The 26,131-nt window shown below is 36.0% G+C and overlaps 1 protein-coding gene across 2 annotated transcripts; it reads right to left on the minus strand.

Moving 5' to 3' along the window:
• LOC114265918 (uncharacterized) lies at positions 1–25,242 on the minus strand. 2 transcript variants are annotated; one of them, XM_082915434.1, is made up of 10 exons: positions 24,753–25,087; positions 18,383–18,447; positions 14,402–14,452; positions 13,658–13,706; positions 6,868–6,962; positions 6,623–6,708; positions 6,469–6,528; positions 6,247–6,328; positions 537–650; positions 1–402 (listed from the first exon to the last, which is right to left on the minus strand). In XM_082915434.1, the coding sequence occupies exons 1-10, from the start codon at positions 24,937–24,939 to the stop codon at positions 232–234; spliced, it is 960 nt and encodes a 319-aa protein (XP_082771560.1). In that variant the 5' UTR covers positions 24,940–25,087; the 3' UTR covers positions 1–231. The 2 variants fall into 2 exon arrangements, with proteins under 2 accessions (XP_082771560.1, XP_028062591.2); XM_028206790.2 differs by lacking the exon at positions 14,402–14,452 and having other exon boundaries at positions 24,753–25,242.
• Positions 25,243–26,131: the final 889 nt, after the last annotated feature.

Here is a 26,131-nt window from a genome sequence, read left to right on the forward strand (position 1 = left end):
GAATCAACAAAAAATATATTATCTCGAATTTGGCTAGAGGGCAATAAAAACTAAAACACATGTTTATTATTTCGCATTCAAAGAAATACATCCTCATTTTAGGAACTGAAAAAAAAAAAACAATATAGAGTACGACAAAAAACCAGAAATTGACTAAACTGTAGTTAGGCCCCCTTTGAATTCGGAGTAAGGGGGCAATAATTAAAAGCTCCAATCAAAAGGGAAGAGTAGTTATGATGACAGTTTTAAGCTTCTCAAGGTCGAACTAAGCAAAGAAAGCTTGCCGGGAGCTGTGTGCTTGTAGTCTTTCTCCAATGCTGTCACTGCCAGAGATTGCAACTCTGACTTCTCTTTGTCATCCTTGTTACGTCCTTTTGTCAGCTGTCCGATGCCAAACGTACACTAAATAACAGGAATAGGACTTTGTTTCAGTCATACAACTTGGCAACCATAAAACAAATATATATATATATATATATATATACACAGAGAGAGAGAGAGAGAGAGAGAGAGAGAGAGAGAGAGTGAGTGCTCACCAAGCAAACACCATAAAGTGCTCTGGTGTTCTTGCCACCGGTCAAGTCTATTGCAGATGCATAATATTTCTTAGCTGTCTGAAGGTTTTCCAGTCCACTAAGTGTGTAAAGCACCTGTTCAAGCCAAAGAATGCAAAAGATTCAATTCAATTGATATCATTAAGAGTTCGGCTTTCCTTAAAGTTTAGAACTTGAGAGAACTTGATAACATGCAACAAGCGTGGTTTAAAAAAAAAAAGGGCACAACTAATCCTGGGGAACCTGATTAAACCTTAGTGGATTGTACCATGCAACAGAAACTTCAATACTCTCATAAACAGGAGAGCTCTATGTGCCAAAAAATAAGAAGAGACCTATGTAGATCAAAAATACAATAATAATAATCACCTAGTCACATCTGACAGCACTTTGATGGTTCACCCAAGCAGCAGATTTAGACTATGTAGTGTAAAACCAGAAGAAGAGAAAAATAATCAAGAAGAAGAAATCGAGGACCACAATCCCAAAGTATCACTCAATATCAATGTCAATAATCAATATTATTCATCAAAATCTAATTAATGTCACCAAAAATAGAATATACAAATAATTTATTAAATTTTAAAAATTAAATTAAATTAAATTAAAAAAAAAAAAACTTTAAAAGGAAACATAAATAAAATCCCTATTTTCTTTAATTGGTTGTCATCTAATGCCTTTCTGATCCCCATCACTAGTTACTTGCAAATGTAAATCTTCAGTTTGACAGCCCCGTCCAAGCCAACTAGAACCCAAAAACAATTTAATCTTCAGTTTCAATATTGCATACCAGTTTGGGCAATTTTTGACAGCCCCGTCCAAGCCAACTAGAACCCAAAAACAATTTTTATCAAGTGAAAAATTCATTAGCGAAAAGAACCTTGAAGGGGCGAACTCTGTCCACTCAAAAAGCCAGGTTCAGAAAAGCACATAATTTCAAATGGCCAGTTGCGCTCCATTTGTTTTGGCGGAAAACATTTTTTAACGAAAAACATTTTCTGAAGAACTTTTTCCTATATTTGGTTGCATTCTTGAAACTAATGCACTAATAGTTGCGTTAATGGTGGTAGTAGTAGCGGCGGCGGGGTGAAGGTAGAGGTGGCGGCGGCAGCGGCGGCAGTAGTGGTGTGGCGGCAGCAGTAGTGGTGGTGGTGGTGATGGTGTGGTGGCGGTGGCGATGGCAGTGGCGGTGGTAGGAGCAATAGCGGTGATGGTGGTGGCGGCGGCGGTGGCGGCAATGGTAAAACCTTAGTTCAGAAAATGTTTTCCACCTTTTAAAAGTGAAAAACATTTTCCGCCCAAATAGATTTATTTTCTATTTATCATGGAAAATGTTTTCAGTTGACTTTTGTTTTTCGTTGCACTAAACACCAGAAAATGTAAAAAAACATTTTCTGAAAAATATTTTCCGCCAAAACAAACGGAGGCTATGAATCACTGACACGTTCCTAGGGCCTGCGCACGAGTTTCGGACACGCGGTGGACATGTGTCCGACACTCTCTCTAATGTGTCCTTTTTTTTTTGAATTTTTGCAGTCGGAGACACCATGGACACGCTGTGACACTTTCCGGACACGCCTGAGGTGGATCGAAGCCCTAACTGTTGGAGAGAAAGAGAGAGAGATCGAGGGAGGAGAGGAGACAGAGAAAGAGAAATAGGGACAAAGAAAGAGATCGAGGGAGGAGAGAAGACAGAGATCAAGGGAGGAGAGGAGAGAAGACAGAGAAAGAGATAGAGACAGAGATCGAGGGAGGAGAGGAAAGGAGAGGAGCCCTAACCTGTTCAGATCAATTGAAGAAGCTGAGGTATTCGTCTGCTCTCTTCCTCTTCGCCTCGTCCTCTTCGTCTTATGTCTCCTTCTTTTTCTCCTCCCTTTTCTTCGACTTCTCCTGTTCTCTCTCTCTCTCTCTGATTTCACTTTCCCTCCTTTTGCCGATTCACTTTCCCCTCTTTTTTATTTCACGCGTTTCTCTCTCTCTCTCTCTCCTTTATTTTCTTCCCTTTCTTTTTTTTCTTTTTTCTTTTTTTTTTATCCTTGTTTTTGTTAAACCTAAAATTTATAAAATAAATTATTTTTATTTAAAAAAACTCATTTTTATTAAAAAAAAATTTAAAATATGTTTATTAATTTTATTATTATTGTAATTGTATAAAAATTAATGATTTTCTTTTTATTTTAGACATAATAAATAAATAAAACTATATATATTAAACGTGTCCCCAGCGTGTCGTGTCCTCTATTTTTTCAAAATTTGCGTGTCCCGTGTCCGTGCTTCATAGAACGGAAGTGGAAACATTGGATTCCAACATCTCAATCTACGTCCAATTAATAATTAATTTTACAAGCCCGTCACTTGAAACTCCATTGAAAACCTTTCCGATGTCTAATTCCAAAACCAGTCGGTAAGAGGTTCCAAACTCTAAAAGAACTTTTTATTTCTATTTTATCACCCTTGATAGCAACAGCTATCAACATAGGTAAATTGGAAAGCCCTTTAACCAGTCAGGGAAGATGAGCTAGTTATACGGGTAATGTACAGTGAGGTTTACACACAGGTTTCCAGTCAAAAACTCGATCAGTCTTAGAACCATCAAACAACAAAGTCCAAGGAATGAAGAAACACAAGAGGCCAGGCCAAATGCAGATTCATTGTCGATTTCTAGACAAGAATGATCACCAAGAAAATCTGACAGGGCCGATCTTTTCACAACTCTTTGAGGAATGTATTGAAAGGAAAATTCGATTAATGCCAAAGCCCATTTGCCAATTCGGCCTCTCATATAGGCCGAGAAAGCAAATCATTAATGAGACCAGTTTTGCAAACCAAGTAAACTAAAACAAGAAGCATATAATGCCTCACTTTTATTGTAGAAAAATACACGACATAATTTCTCAATTGGATTGTGTCTACATTCAACAAGAGTTAGAAGCCGGCTGAGATAATAAACTGCCTGGTCCTTTTCACTGTCATTATCCTGAGCTAATAGACTCCCAATAGAATTCTCATATGCAAAAATGTAAAGCTTCAAAGTTTTATTCTTAATAGGAGGAGCTTCAAAGCTTTATTCCTAGTAGAATTCTTCTTGAACCATCATAGTTTGGTCTTTTGAGCCCAAAAGATTTGTTCCGTAAAAAATCTTTCTTCAAACTTAGCTTTTAATTCAATCCTTTCATTCCTCAAGTTTCCATCCAAACCATCCCTCACCTCAATAATATCCAGCTCTTCTATTCTTTGGGTAAGCTCCTTTTTCCTCTTGCTCAGGCCACCAAAAACCTCTCTATTCCACTCCTTCAATCTCTCCATCATTTTCAATTTCCTCATGAATTTGAAACCCTCCATCCTTGACATCTACAACCTGTCCACCAATCCTCAAAATTGTCTTTAAAAGAATGATGCCTCTAACCACATTTTATAAACCTGAAAGATGATGGTCCCCATTTAAACAAACTCTCAATCACAACAGGACAATGATCAGAAATGATTCATAGAAGTACACCCCCTGCCTTGTGTTTGGGAAAATCTCATCCCATCCTACTGAAAACAAGAAACAATCCAACATACAACAGACCACCCTCTCGAAAAGATTAAACAAGTGAATCCAACATTAAGAACACAAGGATCAATCAAACCACAATCTCTAATAAAGAAGTCAAAATCCCTCTCCTCTGTTAACTGAGGTCCCATTGAGCTTTTATGATAGAAACATAACCACATTAAAATCTCCCCCCACACACCAATTGGAATAACACAACCCATATAGACCTACAGGCTGCTCCCACCACTCCTGCCTTCTCCCAAAACTATTAGGACCATATACCCCAAATAACCACCACTCATTATCAATATTCCTACACCTAACTGACCATTGTTTGGTGGTGTCGATGGTCTTTCTATTCACATTTTCCAATTCTTTATTGATCTTGTCATTTGGCTTGGTCCCTTTATCGTCAATTGGATCATACAATTCCTTGTAGTAAAGAATGTCCTCCATTTTAGGTTTCCAAACCAAATAATTCGGACATGTGAATTTAACCATGGTGTTGGGACTTCTATCCATCTTAAACACAATAGAATCAAGATATCTGATATTGTGTGGGTGCAGCCTATAATAGCATTTATTGCATGCATAAGGAAGTGCAAGAGATGGCCGACGCTCATTCTTTATTATCTGAATAAATTATTGAAAAGATGCATGCATGACTGGATATTTCAAAGCAAGTAATTGCAAGAGCAAGGTCAATGGACTCATTTAAATGCATCATGAGCTTAGAACTCCAAATAAGAGTAGTTACCTTGCTTGGTAATTCGAATGGTCGTACATGCATAGAAGCATTTAGATGTTTCATTCAGCACCTACAAAAAGGTGGTACTCATAGTGTTTTGGGTAGAGAGAAAATATAGTAAAAGACTTTGAACCATGGTTTTTTTAGAGGCTTCAAATGAAACATTACTCTTTAAATGCTAGTCACAGAGAACTATAGCCTTCATTTTTAGTGTTCCACTGTGGGTTCAACCACACCAAAGGAGACTTTGTGCGAGTTGTGCTGTTGAAAGTGAAGTTATTGTATTCAGTCAAGTGAGGTAATTTACCGTCTCCCTTGTATTCTGTGTTTGATTATAGTGGATTCATAGGAGCCTAGGCCGTGAATGTAGGCAATTGCCGAATCACATAAATTCTTGGCGTTTCTTTTGTGGTTGCTCTCTCTCTCTCTCTCTCTCTCATTTAGTCTTGTCTATGTATTCTTCTTATTATTCATTTGGCTTTGGCATTATATTATTGGTTATTTTTCGCAAACTTCTCTTTGGCCCAACAATAAGAATTTCCTAGAATAGGATGGTGTTTGTTGGCAATCTATAAGGTCATCTAACATGTTATGTAAAATAAAAACAATCACCCAACAAGATAACCATGAGCCACAACTTTATATCCCATACTCTCACACACCAATTTACTCAAACATGTTGCTGACTTCTTCGAGCCAGATACCCAATCAGATATTCAGCTTTTGAAAAAGATACTACATTACTACAGGGGGAGCCACATGAAAAACACTAGTCCCACTCCTTGGATCCAGCCCAATCAGGACAGTCTTATTTGCTTCAACAAGAGCTCGGTTAAAGCTTACAACATCATCATCTTATGATATGTTTTAGAATGTTAATGACTTCTATAATCCTCAGTCAATCGAGAAAGAAAGAAAGAAAAAAGAAAAAAAAATCAGAGTTGATTCTGAAGGAAATGAAGCAATTTTCCTTGGATAGGTAAAACCAACCACTTGTCTAGACAAATTTCAGAGAAATAGGAAACAAGCCAGCTGTGTAGATTTGAGCATGTTTAGTCATACACCGTCTACATCCTTCAAGAATGCTCTTTGGCCTAATAAATTTAAAATTGTGGCAGTGATCACCAAGATTTTGATTCCAATAACAATCCAGAATTTACCACTTTCTTGTCAATAGCATTCTGTGAGACAAGCTAAATCATACCTAATGCAACTTATGTAAAATGATGTCCCACGAAAAGTTCTCACTAGGGCTTGTACTGGGTAGTGTTTTGTGCTTTAACCCTAAGAGGAAAACAAGAAGGAAACTCCTTATCCATGACATATGTCTCTACAACTATTACTTTTCCCGGGAAACAGATGGATTTCCAAAAAAAATATAAAGCCCTAAAATAAATTCCACTTACATCGGCATAGGCTAGGTGATACAGTGGATTTGTTGGTTGAGATAAGATCAGCTCTTCATAGCAGAAAGCCGCTTGCTTGTACCTAGTTAAACCATAAAAGGAAAAGAAAAAAGAGAACACATAGCACAAGCTAAGGTAACCTATAAATTCTCCAAACAGTAGAGAAATACTCAATATTTAATTACTTGTTTTCCTGTAAAATACAAACTACAAGTATCTCACATTTGTAGAGAGACATATATTTCAGCGAGTTCCCTCCAGGCATCATGATCTGCCATAAATCTGGAAATAAAAAATAAAAAAAATCAAACCATGCAACCACACAAGTTAGAACATTGATAAAATTGAAAACGTATGCTTTTGAGATCTTCCTCACATTTCCAGATATTTATTTAGCCATTCAATGGCCCCTGAAAGATTGCCTTGGGCCTTTGCCATAGCTGCCCTCCTCTTGTGAATTACCTGAATTAGAATAATGAAAAAGAGTTGACGTGTAAGACATAGGGTTAGTTTTTCTATCTCCACTAGAAAGGACAGCATCCCTTTTCTTGCAAAGGAAGAAGTTGAACCATTCGATTAAAAATGAATGTCAGCTCGTGAAGAACCTGTATAGGAACTTACTTGATCCAGTGGATTATCCTCCAAAAGGCTTGAGTAAGCTTTTTCTGCCTCCGCCCACAATCCCTTAGCTTCAAGCAGCATTGCTTCTAACCGACCTGTAATTATGCCAAACTAGTACTATAAACCATGGCAATTCAAAAAAAAAAATAGGCATTTTCTAATCCAGGCTGCCACACCCTTTTGTCACTAAGAACTATTACGTCAACTGCATTCACAATATTAGAGGAGGATCTTTTAAGAGTCTTGAACAAGTATTTCAATAATATATCCAGCAATTCTATAAACAAATATATCAATTGATGTAGGACAGCGCTGAATTTTGAAAGCAGAGAGTAATTTAGGGTTTAAAGGGTTAAATTGAAGGCTAATAGGTAGGGGAAGGGATTAGGGTTGATTTGGGAGTGATTGAAAGGAGTTTTGAGGTTGAAAAGTGCACTTTGAGAGGGCTGTGAATAGTAATCCGAGAATAGTAAATTGAAACAAAAAGAAGAAGAAAGAAGAGAAGAAGATAGGTCTAGGTATCGCACCTAGATTTCGTAGGCATCACACCTAGGGTTAGGGTTGCATCAAACAAACCAAAAGAGGCTTCAAAGCTCTCAAAATTCTCTAAAATATCAACTCTATTAAAATATAAGCATTACATGGCTTTATATAGAACTAGGAGATTTCTTAAACCAATTGTGAAAAAAATAAATAAATAAAAGAACCATGATTGGTGGCTAGAATTTCATCTTGCCCCGAATGGCTTGAATTTTGGCTTGCCGATCGACTAGCCGGTCATCTGGCCAGTCATCCGGCAAGAAGGTTGATAGCCGCAATCGACAATGTGACAACCGCAATAAACAAGTGTTGCACTGTTCATCTGGACGGTCGCTCAGCCAGTCGTCCGGCAAGCACAAATTCGGGCCATTCAGGCAAGCTCAATTCAAGCTACCAAGAATTATTCAAAAAAGAAACTACTAAAATATCTTTGACTTCTAAAATTAATTTAAGACTAAGCAAGAAACAAATACAAAAACTAATTAAATAACTTGACCCACAAGACGACCCTCGCTTTGGACTCTAGCCTTTACTTGAGTAATAACTAGATCTTCTTGAGGCTCTTTTGCATCATCAATAAGTGCCTCATTATCCTTCAAAATTTAGTCATCCTTCATCTTAGGAAAATTCTGAACATATTCATTGGCATGCAATTTCAATTGTGTACGGTTTTCATCCCTAAGAACAATATTTGGTTTTGGTGCATCTTCTTGTGGCTTTTCATCATCTTCTTGTGGCACCTTAGCCCTTTGTTTAGGAGTTTTTGTTGGTTTCTCTTGTTAGACAGTCTTTCCATTTTGCACAAGCTTCAAAACTATAGATTTGTCCTTAAATTTTACAAAAAACTCAAATTGCATAACTATTTCAATAGCATCTTCGAGATCTTCCAAATATGCATGAGACATCTCTGTTTTAATTCCAAATCTCAATCCACTTTTGAAACGAGTAATAGTCATCCGTTCACTTTCGACAACTCTAGACTTGATAAATAACTCCTTATATTTTCTTGCATAATCAATCACATGCATATTACCTTACTCAAGAGCATACAATTGATCAAGAAAATCATCTTGAAGATCCCTTAGACGAATATTTTCTCTAAGAAGCACTTTACCTTCTTCCCAAGTCAATCCACTTGTATTGGATCTCCCACAATGTGAAAATATCATGGCGAAACCTTAAGCTCTGATACCAAACTGATGCAGAACAATGCTGAATTTTGAAAACAGAGCGAGTAATTTAGGGTTTAAAGGGTTAAATTGAAGGCTAATAGGTAGGGGAAGGGATTAGGGTTGATTTGGGAGTGATTGGAAGGAGTTTTGAGGTTGAAAAGTGCACTTTTAAAGGGCTGTGAATAGTAATCCGAGAATAGTAAATTGAAACATAAAAGAAAAAGGAAGAAGAAAAGAAGATAGGTCTATGTATCACACCTAGAGTTAGGGTTGCATCACACAAACCTAAAGAGGTTTCAAAGCTCTCAAAATTCTCTAAAATATAACTCTATTAAAATATAAGCATTACATGCCTTTATATAGAACTAGGAGACTTTCTAACCAACTATAACCAAAAAAGGAAACTACTAAAATATCTTTGATTTCTAAAACTAATTTAAGACTAAACAAGAAACAAAAACAAAGACTAATTAACTAATTTGACCCACAAGACGACTCATGGGCATATTCGGAAATTCTGCAAATTACCAAAATACCCCTAAGCTTAAAATCCTAGAAAACATAAATATAATTACAAAATAAGACTAATAATACTAGAAACATAATTATAGAAGATTTCTATCAGTTTCTCTATGAAATCATGCCAATGTCTAAATATTATCACTTCTTTAAATTTAACCTTCCTTGAGCTTCTTATATTCTGCATCATCAATCTAACTAGTAGTTGATGTATAGTTCAAATAGAAACTACCCTTACTGATCCAATAGGCAACAATACGTCCTTATCAGCGGGATCAGTCCACTATCAACTGATACATCCTGCGATTGTGTGACAAACTTCACCACAACAAGAAGTCACATAGAGCTCTAAAGGATTTTGAAAACCATCTCTCTCTCTCTCTATATATATATATATATTTACCCCAAAAAAAGTGGGCACAGTACTATAGGACTTAACTGAGAAAGTACTATGTCCTGAATTACTGACCACGAACCTAGTACTTTCTCAGTTAAGTCCTGTAAGCTATCTTCCAATTCATACAATTGATGCAATGACCACCTATAATGTCTTAACTGATGAGGTAGAAACAACCAACAGGATGCAAGGTTGTACCACAAAAAGAACAAAATCAACAAACTTTTGTTAAGATGGATACAATCGTCACAAGGATAAGATATTCTATCCAAATTTCCAAAGGAGAGAACTGGTTGTGCTGTGGATTTAAATGGTTCCACTCTGTCTTGCAGAAAATCCGGAGTAACGTAATTGAAGGAATTAAGTAAATGAGTCATAGCCTCATAGGCTACACAAGGAAAAAACTGCAACATATCTTTTATATTTCATTGTAGACAACTTGGTGATTGTGGATTACCCCATTTTAGATCATTATTATAGGTACATGCATTCCTAATCCATGCAGCCTATCCGCATCATTACGATGCTAGACCTCACCAACACAAGGCAACTGAATAGAACACCACGTGGAGCAATAAGGTGTCGCCACATGTCCAACTAAAAAGCCCAAACACACCCATTCTTTGGCCAAGCATGCCCCACCCTATGCTGTGACCTAATTAGGGTTTCCTTGGACTCAGAAAAGTGGCTCTCTAGTCAAGTAACTTATCCTCCTCAACTTATAAGACCTCATAAAGCACCTACAAAAACCTATGAAGCACGGACATAGACACAAGACACAGGACACGACACGAACACATGGACACGCAAATTTTAAAAAAATGGGGGACACGACACATTGGAGACACGCTCAATATATATAATTTTTTTATTTATTATGTAAAATTAAAAAAAAAATTATTCTATTTATTTATTTTACTTTAATATCAAATATCATTCCCAAATTAATTTTTTTTGTACAAATAAAAATAATTTATTCTATATGTTAATGCTTAGCAAACAAGAATATTAAAAAATATAGAAAAAAGTAAAAGAGGGGAAAAAAAGATTTTTTTATTACTAATAACAAAAAAGGTACACACACACACACACAAAAAAAAAAAAAAAAGAAGAAGAAGAAGAAGAAATAAAGAATAAAAGAGGGAGAGAGATAGTAACACGAAGAAGGGAGAGAGAGTCTAACAAAAAAGGAGAGAGAGCGTCGAACAAGGGAGACGAACAGAGAGAGAGAGACGAAAGAAGCGATACATAGAGAGCACCGAACAGAGGAAGAGAGAGAGTCAAAGAAGATGAACAAGTTTGCCAATGAATAAAGAGCACCGAACAGACGGAGAGAGAGAGAGTAAAAAACACACAGATTGGAAGAACATACATCGATCTAGCCTCGATCTAGGGCTTCAACAAGTTCTTCACCCTTTCTCTTTCTCTTTCTCTTTCTCTTGCTCTCTCTCTATCTTCAATGGGTTAGGGTTTCTTTCTCTGTCTCCTGGGTTAGGGTTTCTCTCTGTCTTCAACATGTCCAAAAGTGTCCAAAAGAATGTCTGGCTACAAAAATTCCAAAAAATAAAAAGAGGGCACGTTAGGTAGAGTGTCCGACACCCATACGTTGCCTCCGGAGAAGTGTCCGTGCTTCATAGAACAAGACTCTCATAGTAACTTGTGCTCAAAGAAAGACCTAGGGTTAGTACCTTGGTCATGGTTCGTGGGGTGAACCTAAGCACACACAGGAGCCACAACCTTAAAACGCTCCCAATCTTATTAATCAATTCCAAATAATACCATGCCAAACACTCTTACTTATAAGCTAATAACCCTAACAGAAAAAAGTAAACTAAAATCCCTAATAAAATAAAAAAACCAAATATTAATAAGACTCATAATTAAAAAATAAATATAAATACTAAAGACATCAAATTATAAAATTGTAAATAAAGCCTCCATGCCAAACTTGTTGCACGCATGCATGAATATTGAACTCCATGTTCCACATCATCCTCCCCGACTGAGGAAAAAACTCAACCTCGAGTTCCCTTTTAAATATTGAATTCATCCATGCAAGTGAGTCAAATACTTCGATTATGCTAACTTCTTTATTTTCTTCAAAATCCAATTAATCTTGGTTTTCAAGTTGTTGACGACATCCACCAGACATGGATTGAACACGCAAAGAAAATCCTCAACACCAATCAAATCAACTTTGTCTAACTTGATTAAAGCATTGGTTGCTTCATAGGTCAATAGGAAGCTCTTCTTTTGGTAAAACCCTTTTTGGTGTAGGATGTGATTGCCCTTCAATTATGACTGCTTGGTCTTCAATACCTTCTGAATTTTCTGTCAAATACACATCACATTTCTCATGCTTGGGAACTTCTTGATCAGGATTTTTCATTTGATCCTCACAATCCCTCTGCAGAATTCCTAAAATATCCCCTAAAAAGTGAGCCAATAATTTGTCCAAAGTCACTAGTATGTGACTCATCTACACTTCCTATCCTCTCTCAAGGGACCTACTCCTCGACCAATCTTGGAGAGAGGATTCCTTTGAAGACATCTCTAAGCCATAATAAGCAATAGATGCAGAGTCATACATCAGTTAGCCGTTGCAGCATCTATGAGCACTCCAGCACCTAATACAAATGACCTCTGCATCTCATTGTAGGCCAAAAGTTGGCAGCCACCTATCCCCAAGTCTAATAGAGCACACAAATAGGCTCCATTTGACTGCCCCTCTGGACTGACTCTTCTATAGAGAAAAGACCTCCACTGGTCCTTGTGCAATATAAAAAGAAAGATCACTTCACCCATGCACTAACTATTGTCCAACGTTCGCTAGAACCAATATTGACCATCCAAAGCCTCCAAGTATATCTAAAAAAAATTACCAATGCATGCTGTCATGACCAACCCTTCTTTAAATAGAAGGCCTCCTCCCCTATTTAATAAGAAGAGAGATCATTCTGCCCAGGTACTAACTATTGTTCACTAGACCTAAGTCCTCTACTGCCCTTCTGATCTCACCCAGCCCTTCTCCAGTGATCTTGAGCCACATTGGAAACCACCATGACTTCCCAAAACGATTCACAACTTGCTGATCCTCCACTTTGACCATAGTTATTAAAGTGTGTAAAAAATATAAGACACAATGACTTGACTTATTTTCCAACGCAAAACCAAAGCTTTCAAGTACATCTGAAAAAACTTATCATGGAACTTTTTTGCATTATGTATTTGAACTCAAAAAACCGAAATTACACATAAATTACAAGAAGGTGAAGAGTGTTACTCTGTTCTGCGCAATGCACATTTCTAGGGAGAGAACTTGACACTTAATTGAAGGAGTAGCTAACATTGTTCACAAAATCAAAGGCCTATAAATCTCTCCCTTGATGATGCTTTGAGTTTTCTAGTTGTTCCTTCTTAGAGACGGACAGGCTTCATGGTATGTGCCACATGTACATGGGATGCACCTCAATTGGTGACTTTTTAACTTTTTAATTAATCCTTACATATACTACTTATGAAAAGAATAGAGGGGGGGAAAAAACAAAATAAATTAAGTCTAAAGTTCGAAAGGGCCCTAATAAATATCTTATATGAATCACTAAAATATCATTTTATAACATAACCATTAACCACTTTAATTCTCATCCCATTTATTTCTATAGCCTCAAATTTCAAGATCTCAAATCATATATATAGGCCTCATCCACCCATGGCATGGTGTTTGTGCATGTGACTACATATTGACACAACTTATGTCAGTTGGCCACCTTTTGGGGCAATGTGGTCTCATTCCAGGCATTTGTTTAGAAAATACCACCATTTTGCAGCAATGCCACTGTCGCTAGAGTGACTGCAGGCAGAAGAGGTACCCAGAATAATGAAAATGATGTCAGTATTGAGCATATTGTTTTTCTGAGATATTTCACTGGCCAGGATATTTTGACATAAAATATGGGCTATGAATTTAAGTCATGTCACTCAAAAACGACCAACTTATTTTTGACATAAAATATGGGCCATGAATTTAAGTCATGTCACTCAAAAACGACCAACATAAGTAAGCGTGCAAAGGCTACCTATTCCAATAATAATAATAATAATAATAAACAAATAAATGAATTTCAATGCCATTATATAGCAATAAGTTAGTTGAACTCACCAACCCTCTTGCTCTCAGGGAATTTCTTTTGTAAAACCTTTATGCAGTCCTGCATACGAATTCATGGTATAAATTGCATCAACTTCATGTTCAACTGATTGAATACCAAATATAACTGCCAGTCCAAATATGCATACGTAGATGCAATGCCAGATACATAGTTCAAGGAATGATGAGAGAAGCTACATGCATTTGCTTTTATTTGACAGGTAATTATTTGACAAATAAGAAAAATCACCAGGACTTCCAAGGGGCCACAACATATGTATACACATTGTGTCAAAGTGAGCAAGAAGACCATACATCCACTCGGTCTCATTACATGAAAACGTAACAAAACTAAAATAAATAATCCACAAAGATAAAGCATCACCCTTACAGCCCAAAAACAATTACAAGAAGAACATCCAAATGCTTCAACTTCCCCATTGTGTATACTCCCCCTCTAATGAGACCTCCCACACTGATCTACCTATAACTCCATACCCTCTTCTCCAACTATTCAAATTTCAACCACCCATCTAACCAAAACCCAGTGAGACCTGAATAGTGAAAAGAGAAGGGACTACTTCCTCACTCCCCAGCAGTAGAATAAAAGAAACTAACCAACATGTCATGTTCACAAGATAATACCAATACAAAGACAATTATATCCAGAACAGAGTCCAGCAATTGATAGCGTCTACTGCAACATGTGAAAAAGCAATGGATACTGTTCTAAATTGGAGTAATGTACCCCCATACCTTACAAGTTTTAGCCCAATAAATATGAACTCCTCCCCAATCTGACATGATCTGATGCATATTAGGCGGTTAATCTATAAGCATGTGTTAATGAAATGGTTTTGGGAGTGAAAAAAAGTATTTATCAAAAGAACTATTTTAACTACATGTAAATAGCATGTCTATTGTGATATCTCAATTAAAAGTTAATAGGACAGATGAAGAAGCTATAACTTGCGGAAAAGGATGCAGGATGGACAACTGAATTTCTGTTAAGTAAAAAGGTTCCACCATTTACGTATAGGAGAAAGCAACATGGCCTACTCTGTTCACTGACAACATAAATTTCAATGTAAAAACCAAGTAGAGGAAAACAGTAAGCAATCATGAGCATTGCATACAAACTATGCAGAATCCTGTATCAGATTTTCATTTGGCTCAGTAAAAAGAGAAAGGAAAGAATAAAAAACACAAAAAGGAAGGAGAATTTCCAAGCTCAAGCCAAGCCCCAAAATTCTTGCTCAGGCTAATTTATTGTACTCAAGAGGCACACGAGCTCAGGGTTGCTTTGGGTACATGCCCTACAGTTCGAAAACTTATATCTTACTAATTGTTAAATACTCAATTCTTAAGTTAAAAATTTGGAAACTTATAGTGATAAAAGAATAATTCATTCTGGCAAATCAAAATGTGGCATCACCTCGAATTTTAAGTCAGATTTCCAAATAATTCTTAAGATTCATTTAAATTTTACTGGAAAGAAAATGAAAACTGAGTATTGCCCTCAAGTTCCTCCCCCGTGAAGTGGCAAACAACCTTGTCTCATCTCTTTTTTGTTCACATGCATTTTCCTCCATTCTCACTGCAGCACGTGAGACCCACTACTAAAATTTTCAAGGGATTCCATTTCCAAGCTCGGCCAAGCTTCAGCGTCAATCAACACTCTACTTGGCATATTCCAAACATTACCTATCTTGAGTTCTAAACTCCTCTTCATCATGATGTGCCTCTGCTGCGATTTGCATCCCAATCCCTCCAAGATGGTGGCCCCACACATTCAAGGGTTCCAAAGTTAACCACAAGAACAATCACCTTCGCAATCTCATAGATCCTCTTTGTCAATAGAGGGATTGTTAACAACCACCAAAACACCTAGCTCCATTGTCAGACCTCAGCATTTGAGTCTCTTCTCTTGACTCGTCCAGTTTAGAATGAAAGTAGCTATAAAGCCCCTACTACCTAGTTTGTTTGATTCGAAAGGCAAACATTGTTGGCAAATTCAACGATTTCTTACAGTTGAATTTCATTCAATCCTCAATGCAAGCTAGCTCTTGCTTGTGTTTAGTGAGAAGGCTACCTAAAATAGATATGAATATACCCCTAGTTGTGATTTCTTCCTTGGGATATGTGAACCAAGTCTCCGGTAAACAATGTTAATCATGATTCTCGGAGGTGAGCGGATCAACGAAAGGCTATTTCTAGCCCATCCTCAGTAGCCACCTTAGTTAATTTGCTTTTCTTCTTGGAAGATCTGTTGATCATGGTTCATGGAAGATGATCATCTATGTGTCTCTCCAAATGGGTTTCCTCTCTTAGTATACCCACAATCTTCCTTCCATGCATCAACCAATGAAAATTGCTTATTTGTAAGTTGGATATTGAGAAAGCCTACAACCATGTAATTGGAAACTCCTAATGTAATGTTTAGGAGAGAATGGGATTCAAGCGAAAATTGAAGGGTTGAATCCAATTATGTATTTCTTTTGTCAGGCTCTCAATATTAGCTAGTGGATCCCCGCTTCGCTTTTTCTAGACATCAAGAGGCTCGCATTAGGGAACCCTAGTATCCTTTGTTGTTCATCTTGATTATGGAGGTGTTTAACAGTACAATTGAGAAGGCAATTTATTGGGCATTGGAACAAAAGTAGGTGAATTGATGGATTTTTATTATTGATATCCCATTTACTTCATATTGATGATACTAATATATTTTTGGAGGCTGAGGAGCAACAATTGAATATCTTTGTTGTGTGCTTTTGTGTTTTGAGGTTGTTTCGAAGCTGGAAGCATGAAGTAAATTTGGAGAAATCGGACCTTATTCCTATTTGTGATGTGCCAAACGTGGGAGATTAAGTTGATATCCTTGGATGCAAAGTGGAGTCTTTGCCTTTTTCATACTGGGTTCTTCTCAAGAGGAAGGGTATTTGGGATTTGATTATTGAGAGATTTCATAGGCAATTTGGGAAATGAAAGAAACATTATTTGTCCAAAGGTGGGACATTAACCTTGATTAAAAGCACCTTGTCCGACTTCCCTACCTAGCTCATGTTGCTCACTATCACAGCCTCGGCAAATCAACATGATTTCCTTTAGGGTGGGGTAAGGGATGAGTTCAAATGCCATCAAGTGGATTCGGATATTGTGTGTTCTCCATTGAGAGGAGGGCTGGATTCAAAGGTTAACAATCTTCAACCAAGCTTTGTTGGGAAAGTGGTTGTGGATGTTTGCTTGCAAGAGGAAGAGATAAGAGTGGAGTACGAACATGCGTGCATGTAGGAGGCAGGCATCAGAGAAGCTAACTATGTTTTGTGGTCTAGGGTTGTGGAAAGGCATCCATAACAGGTGGGGAATAGTAAACAAGCAAGGTTCTAAAATCATTTACGGCATGGCAAAAAATATGTTGGAAGTGACTTATTGGGTATTTCTACAGCATTCCTCATATTGTTCACATTGTGACAAATAGAAAGGCAGGTATCGTGAATATATCAAGGTATATGGCAGCCATGTATTTTGGGATATTGACCTTAGCAGGGAGAGACCTAAATAATTGAGAGATTGGGGGAGGTATTGGATCTTCTTGGGCATCTTTATGCTATTCCTTACTTTGGTGATGTCAGGGACAAAATCAGATGGATGAGGTCAAATTACAAACATTTTGAGGTTAATCAGGGACCAAGGTGGGCAAGGTGGGTATGTTTTCCTTGGAAAGGGAGAATGAGGGACCAAGGCTCCTTCTAAAGTTGAATTTTTTTTTGTGTGGGCAGCAGTGTATAGAAAGATTTTGACCATTTGACAACTTGATTAGGAGTAAGTAGATCCACGTTAGCTGGTGTTGTGTTTGCACACGATGGGAAGTCTCATGTTATTCACTGTGAGGTAGCACAAGATTTGTGGTCTTTTAATCCTTCATTATGTTTGGTTTGGAGTGGGCTTTCCCTTGGAAGGTGGGGGGGCTTTTTCATTCTTGGAGAGGAGGGCAAGTAGAAAAAATGAGGAAAGGCTTGGTGTTTGGTGCCTTTGGAATTGGTGTGGATCGTGTGGGGAGAACATGATAAAACTTTTGATGGGAGAGAGGAGTGGTTACAACTTCCATTGCATCCTCATCCCCTCCTTATAGTTGTTTTCGTTCCCTTCGCCTCTAAATTTTTAAGGTCTCTTTCAAACTCTCAAGACTTTAAAAACCATCAATGAATCAAAACAATTTAGAAGAAACCATTACTACATTGTTGCGCCAAAGGGCTTATCCCTTCAACTAGACAAATGTGAGGAAATTTTATGCTCAAAGAGGGGCTTCTTGAGCCGCACTTCAGAACAAATGATGCACCAAATTCTATAAGTTAGTATATTTAGAAGTTGAATAGGTAGTTCACAGAGAAAGCTTAAGCTCCTTTAAGCAGATGATGGAAATCCAATGATTTACAGATCTCAGATTTTATTCCCTCTTTAGATAAAGACTGCTCTGAAATAGACTTAAAGACTGCTTAAAGCTACTGATATATCACATAGCAAGTAACAGTTCAGCATGGAACTCGCTATCGAAAAAATTATTCAGCCTTTAGAAAGGCCAATTAAGCTGTCTATGAAGATCTCCATATTCTAACATTATATTAGAACTTAAAGATAAATGAATGTGTGCAGGTTCCAGAGTAATCAAATGTTCAATAGAGACAAATGAGTTGGAAAGCAATTCCAGAACTAAATAAAAGAAAGAAAAATCTCTACCCTTGCAACATCAAGGCATTGGCTATCCATAGCTGCAATAGCAACCTGCTCATACAAAGTCCATTCTACATAACAAAAAAAGGAAAGAAAAACACCCATTAATATGAGGTTCAAGCTAAAAAACGGAGGGCATCCTAAGATGTCCATTTCAGTAAAAATTTATCATTAGAAAGTACAGTTGACCATGATACTAATTACTGATAAAATTTTTACTGATACTACTTCATCATGATACTAATTCAATGATACTAATTCGTGATACTTATGATACTAAAATTCATCATGATACTAATTACTGATAAAATAATGCAAGTACAGTTGACCATTCAATGCTGACTTTAATACTCTTAGCCTCATAATTTAGCTTGTGTTTGGTTGTGGCTATCTCATTTTGCGACGATTGGATAGATGAAATTCCAAGCAATACATGATCAACATCTGCACAAAGTACAATTGGTCCCCTACCAATAATTTGAAACATGAGGCACCTTCACAGCCTGATAATAATTGTGCACAACAGAGAAACTTTCTTTGAACTGGTGAATTTTTTACATTCGCATGTTTCACTTTGGAGAAAATCACATTGCCAACTTCAACATGAGTCGGATGCTTGGATCTCCACAATTCTCTTTTAATTGGGTTATTGTTTCAACCATATACAAATGAATTATCTTTTACCTTCCAAGGGAAAGGGAAAGAATTTAACCGTGGTGCACTTGCAGGAAACTCTTTGTCGAGGACTTGTGGACCCCTAGGGATTAGTCGGGGTTTGATCCGGACACCCCAGTGCCAATCAAGAAAAAAAGGGAAAGAATTTATTTCCATACATTTTGTTACCTGTAGTGAACAGCTTCTAAGATAGAATAAATAAAAATGCTGTAACAAGAAGAACAGAAGAGAAAGTTGGAAGCTTGGGGGGGATCTTAACCAGGAAAGTTAAATTAAAAGAATTAACAGGTTGGGGGAAACAGCATTGCAGTGACACATCTTCAATTTGCAGATGATACCATTTTCTTTTCTTGCTTCATGGCAGAGCAGAGAAGTCTACATCATGTCTACAATTAGAATAAAAAGGAAAAACAGAGTCCATACTTGCCAAAGTGTGCAAGTACAGGGTCAAATAAAAGGAGTTGAAGAATCAAGAGGAGAAGCCTACCAAGAGAAGCCATGTGTCTAACGGTATACCAAAATTAAAGTATAAGCTCAAAATTGTGGTTAAATACAAAAATAACTAAAGGCTCAAGAGGGACCCCCTAGGATGGGAACAAAATTTTCCAACTTGCACATAGTAAATTTTGATAAGAATCTAAATGGATGATCCATCGGAACTTAACCTTCAAGAGACAGCTTCTGGACCATGAAATTTGTTCCAAAATTTATTGGATAATCATACTTGGAAATTGGAAATATCTAAGTCAGTTGTGGCTTATAAACAAGAAGATGAGATAACAAGCAAAGGACAATCATGATAGAAGGTTAGACTTATATTCATTCCCTCTGCTCCCAGTGCATAAATTAGTAGTTGACCCTCCCTAAACCTCACAGTGCGGGGAACCTCATGCACTAAGACTTCCCTTTGAGGGGATAATAAAGCAAATAAAAGAATTGTTAATTGCCAATGCCTCAATTGATTTGTGATTATATTATTTGAACCTATGTAACATAGGCTCTTCTACATTAGAGAAGTATTATGTTGGACAAGTGACACTTGAGTAAGGGTATGAGATAATATGTGTCTAACATGCTTAGTTGGATATGGACCCAATAGTATGCCTAAATAGTCAAATTTACCATGGAACTATACAAAAGGCTCAGATTTTAATAATAATAATAATTAAAAAAGTAATTAGGAAATATGAAATCTAGTCGGGTCCTAATGTCCTTAGACATGAGAATTAAATGAATCGGGCATTAAGACGCATAACCTCACATAACACCCCACCCAAGTCCAAGTAATATAGATTTGAACTAAGAAGCACGGACACTTATAAGAAGGTGACATATCTATGTCGTGACGTGTTCGTGTCAGACACTGACACTCTTTGGACAATTCTCCGACGCGTGTCCGACACTCTTTAAAATGTGTCCTATTTTTTAATTTTTTTTAAAGACCCGGACACTCTTTGAACACTTGCGTGTCTATCACTTAAACACATGTCTATCGATTAGACACGGGTGAAACTATTTATAAGTTTCAACAAAACAACTTAAGATACAATAATAAAACAAGAACCATATGAATTTATAGGAATTAGTGTCATATTGCCTTTTTTTTTTTTAATCTTTGAATGATATATTCATATATATAACATATAATAAATATATAAAATTTATATTTTATGCGTGTCCCTTACGTGTCGTGTCCTGCATTTTTTGAAAATTGGCGTACCGGCGTGTCCGTGTCATATTCGTTTCATGTCGCATGTCCGTGTCCATGCTTTTTAGGATTTGAACAAAGCAAATCAAGCATAAGATCTACCATTGCAAGCCCCTATATATGAGTAGAGGGTTGTTAAGATCCCTTTAGTCCTCCAAAAAATGTCTTTTTTCTCAAAATTAAACGAGGAAACTAAATAGAAACATAATGCTTCTCATCCTCAAGCATCATATATGTTGGTACTTAAGTTCAAATTAAAGTAATTTTTGGGACAACCCAAATTATGGAAGATGAAAAATTTAGTAATTATGTATAGAGTGCAAAACAAGTTATGGAAGATGAATTATGCGAGTAATTATGGGGCATTTTAAATTCAATGAAACTATTAGGATCCATGGACTTGGGTACGGGTGTCCGGTGTAGTGCGTATCTAAAGGTTGGACTCATTAGATCTTAAATTTAAGGATACGCGAACTCAACAAAAAAGTCATATTTTTATATTTTTAATCTATTATGTGAGATAAAATGGTACTATATGTAACATACAACGTCAAAAAGATGTTTTATAGCAATTACACAACAAATGATACATATAAGATAGTTTTAAATACAAATATATGAGAAGTGTCCAATGGAAAGTATCAGACGCATATCCCACACCTTTGTCCGAGGGTCGGGTGTCCAACACGAGTATTTGATTTATTTTGTAGAGTTCATGTAACATAGGGATCCAATATGTATTTGCATAGCTATTATTAGGGGTGGCCATCGGCCCGATGGCCTGCCCAGCCCGCCCAGCCTAGCCCAATATTTTTAGAGCTTAGGAAAAATATTTAGCCAATAGGGCCGAGTTGGGCAAATTCTTTAAGCCCATTTAATTTTCAAGCTATGTTTGGAATAAAGAGTTTTAGCCCAGCCTGGCCCGCCCATTTAAAAATTATCAATTTTAAATTTTATATTATTTAGTTATAAAATAAATAAATAAAAATTAAAAGATAAAGAAAAATACATACACATATATATGCTTTCTATAATTTAAATTAAAGCACTTTTTAAAAGATTATATTTATTTTATAATTAAATTTTATTAATACCATAAATTCAAATAGTTATTAAAAGAGTTTAAATAATTTAATAGTCGTTCAAGAGAGGGAAAAAAAAATTAATAGTTCATATTTATTGGGTTAAGTGGGCAGGCTTAGGATTTAGACATTCTTTTAGGGCAGGGCTTGGGATGACTAGGTTAGGCTCAATGTCGGGCTAGGCCGCGTTTGGGATGACACATATACTTTTAATATATAATGTCAGCCTGGCCCAACCCGGTGTTTGTCCATCCCTAGTTATTATGGTTAAAGATAAATAAAATGTTTCTCATGGAAGACAGGTTGGTAGGATAGGAGTTTTTCGGATTTTTGGTAGAGATTAGAATTTGAATAAAAAATTATCTTTTAGGCTTTTCCTATTTATTGTAATCATGTAGATGTCGTATGGCTTAATTTGGGAGGAAATTATTTCAGTAAACAGTCTGTGCAAACACGAGAGAATTATTTATACCTTTCTAATGGTGGACTAGAGATCTTGGCTGCCTCCAAACAACCATTTTATCCCTCCAATCTACTTTTATTCTATTTTTGGTAATCTTGAATTTGATTCGTAATAACTGGAATTAGAACCTCCAGCCTAGTTCATGCAGTGGAACCAATCAAGATTCAAAATGCCATAAAAAGACCTTCGAAGAATGGAATCCATTGAATGAATCATAAAAAAACTTGATTGAATTCAAGCCCCGTTTGGCAAGAAGGCTTTTTGGCTAGCCAAAAAGCCAACAAATTCAATCCCATTAGTAAAATGTCACATTATACGCATCAATCAATCACTTTTTCCCTCACAACTATCTATTCAGTTAAAATATCATTCCAAACAAATTAATTTTTTTCACCTCATAAAAAAGTCAAAAAGCCACTCAGAAAGCTAAGTTTCCAAACGGGCACTCAATATATTACTAAAAGAAGCAAGAGTTGAAAATATTGCTCAAACTCGAAGAATGAAGCAACTAACGAGCCACTGAATTTTCAAAAAAAAAAAAATCTTGCAATGATGACAGGTTGCTCAAACGCTCTAAAGGGCTTCATGACTTGAATTCTAGTTCATCAATCCAATATTCAAGGGAACAGTCGATGCATTCATTTACAATAAATACATAAGTGGATGCAAATTTTATTGTGGAATGCAAATGGTCACTACTATGGTCAATTTTTTTGACTCATGCAGATTTTATGAAGTCAAAGTCAGTCATCAAAGTCCTACGTTATTTTTCTTGAATTTAAAATTTCATGATAATTCTGTTGGCCACCTCCACCGCTGGTTTGGAATGAAGACCCAACATTGAGGACAAGGTTAACCACAATGGGGGTATTTTTTTTAATAAGCAAATGGGGGGTAGGATATTTATAGATTTAGTGCACGTCTCTCTCATATATTTTGGTTGTTGATGATAATTTGATAGGATAGGAGTCGTTGGTGATGGTTTGGTAGACATTAGATTTTGAATAAACAATTATCCTTTGTTATTAGAATCTTAGGATTTGCGATTCGATTCACAATTCATGCATAGATCAATACGAATCTATGAGTGAATGTGAATCTATTTTAGGATAAAATCTATAGTGCATCGCACAATTCACAATCTATTCAATATTCGATTCACCTTTTATGATTCAAGCAATAATTGAAACTATCGTGCCGGATAGATTCCAACCTTTTTTAGCTCCCATTTTTTTTAGTAAAAATGACGTAATACAACTTCTAAGGATATTTAGTGTGAAAATAACCAATATCCATACATGATTTGTTATTTTTTTTGGTAATTATAAAGTTTTAAATAAGATCAAATAAGACCCAACATGTCCTCAAATTTTTTTTTTCCCTCAAAAAAATGTCAAATACATCGTCTACGGATGTTTAAGGTTAAAGTAATTTGCACTAATGAATTATCTATTATTATTTTAGTGACATAAATATGGTTCAATATTACATGGGCCAAGTTAATGGTTTCACACTACTTTTCTTTTTCTTTTAGAACAATAAACATTCATATCTTTTAAAGTGTGTTAAATTTTAAAAGAAAGAATTTTACTTAAATTTTTCTTCTTAATATACTCCACAGGGTTCCTAGGTCCATTTTTAAATTGTCACAAGAGATTACATTACGATTTTTGAATAATTTTACAGTGCTGCGATTTAGACTCACAGCTCTTATTATGAAGGCAATACCTTCCCAATTAGACAGTGTAATCATATCCTCATATAATAACTACAGTATAATACATGTCAAAATCAATTTATTTCATATATACAATTGTTTAACATCATTTTTTATAGTTTGTACTGAATCTTAATGATTCTCGATTCTATTCACGATTAACAAAATTATAATTTTGATTCATGTATGAATCTCAATTTGACAACTATGCAATTATCTATACATGTATTTATCATTTTAGGCTTTTCCAATTTATGTACATGTTGTGCGGCTTACTTGAGGAAATTATTTCAATCAAACACTGGGGATTAGCCATATCGTATCCCTCTCTGATGGTGAACTAGAGGTCCTGGCTGCCTCCAAACAGCCATTTTCTCACCATGCAAGTAAAGTGCAAGTTGCATAGTATTAAATTCATCGACAACTTCACAAGAAACCCAGATAATTGCCCAAACAATATCAGAAATAAATATATGACAATAACATAGTATTAATATTAAGACTACAGTGATCAGAAGCCATAAAAAGGCCCAGTTTTGCATCAAATTCGAACACAATCAAGCAAAGTTGATTCCAAAAACCTCACAACAGTTTAACCAAAGATCTAAAGTACCCAATTACAGAATTTAAAGCTGCGTACTTTTGGGACCCCAATTCAAATCTAGCAATTAGGTATTACGAATTACGCGTTACATGGATTGAAAAAACAAGTTTTTTTTTTGTGTGTGTACCTTCAGGGCCGAGACTAGATCGCTTACTAGGGTCGTTCAAGATCGACAAGCCGTGCTTCAAGACCTTGTCGGAGCGTCGAAGCTTGAGCTTCCGAACGAGACAAAGGTACTCCCAAGCACCTCCTCCTCCATTGTCCACCTGATTCTCCAACCTGTTCACTTGTGCTTCCTCTGTTTTGCTCACCATCTTCACCAATTCCTTCAAAGATATATCACTCTCTCTCTCTCTCTCTCTCTCTCAATTTGCCTAGCCTAGTATACCTGTACTTTGTTGTGTTGTCGTTTATCTCCCACTTGGGATGTATTTGGAGTCGTAATCATGAAGCGGAGACCACAATACAAATCATTCGCCGTCGCAATGTGGTGGGCCTATTAACTCCCACAAATCAACCCGGACCCGACAGCCCGCCCAAGTACAAATGCCATTGATACGAGTCCGCATGGTATGGTTTGGTTTTGTTTGAAGTTTTTGTTTGGTTTTGTTTGAAGTGAGAGCTCTCTTTTGACAACATGACCAGAAAAAGTCAGCAATTATTTAAGGCTATTTTGGAAAGTTGGCTTTTAGTCACTTTTTTAGATTTGTAGTAAAAGTTAAAAGTTGACTTTTTTGTCTTTTTTTTCATTTGGGAAGTTGGTTTTTAGTCAACGGTGAAATTACAATTTTACCCTCATGGGTCAAAATGTGTTACATAGGTGAAGTTGTAAATATTTTCAATAAATGGGAGTAGTTTGGTCATTTTATTATGATTTGACATCATAAAAAAACATTAATCAAAAAAGTCAAAAGTCACTTGTTACCAACTTTCCAAATCATTTGTCTAAAAAAGTCAAAAGTTTGGTTAAAAGTCAAAAAGTCACTTTTTACCATCTTCCCAAAATAAGCCTTAGGTCGAATTATGTTTCTATTTATTTTAATTTTTTTTTTAAATTAAAAAAATTAATAATTACTTCTCAAAACAAGTGAGTCCAAATTTATTAAAGTTGAAGATCTTAACTTCATGATCAAGTTAATTTATATTTGGACTCATTTTGGTAATGATCTAAATTGTTCATCTTATATAACTAAATTAGTTTATTTTTAAAATAAAATTTTGATTTTGAGTCTTGATACTTTATTTGTACAATATTTTAACAATTAAAAATTAAATACAAACAGATTTGCTAATGGTTGATGAAAATTTTTGTAGCTGTGTGTGATTTTATGTAAAAAAATAAAATAAAAATAAAAAAAAACTCATAAGAATAATTTCTTTCAAAGTTATAAAAAAATAAAAATAAAAGGGTGCATTCTGAAGCTGAAATCAAATTCTTATTTGTGTTAATTAAATTTATCAAAAATCATGCATTCCACTTGTATCAAAATATTGTTTTCTAAAAAA

Source organism: Camellia sinensis, chromosome 2, assembly GCF_055761805.1.
Source record: "Camellia sinensis isolate YWXY chromosome 2, ASM5576180v1, whole genome shotgun sequence".
Lineage (NCBI taxonomy): Eukaryota > Viridiplantae > Streptophyta > Magnoliopsida > Ericales > Theaceae > Camellia > Camellia sinensis.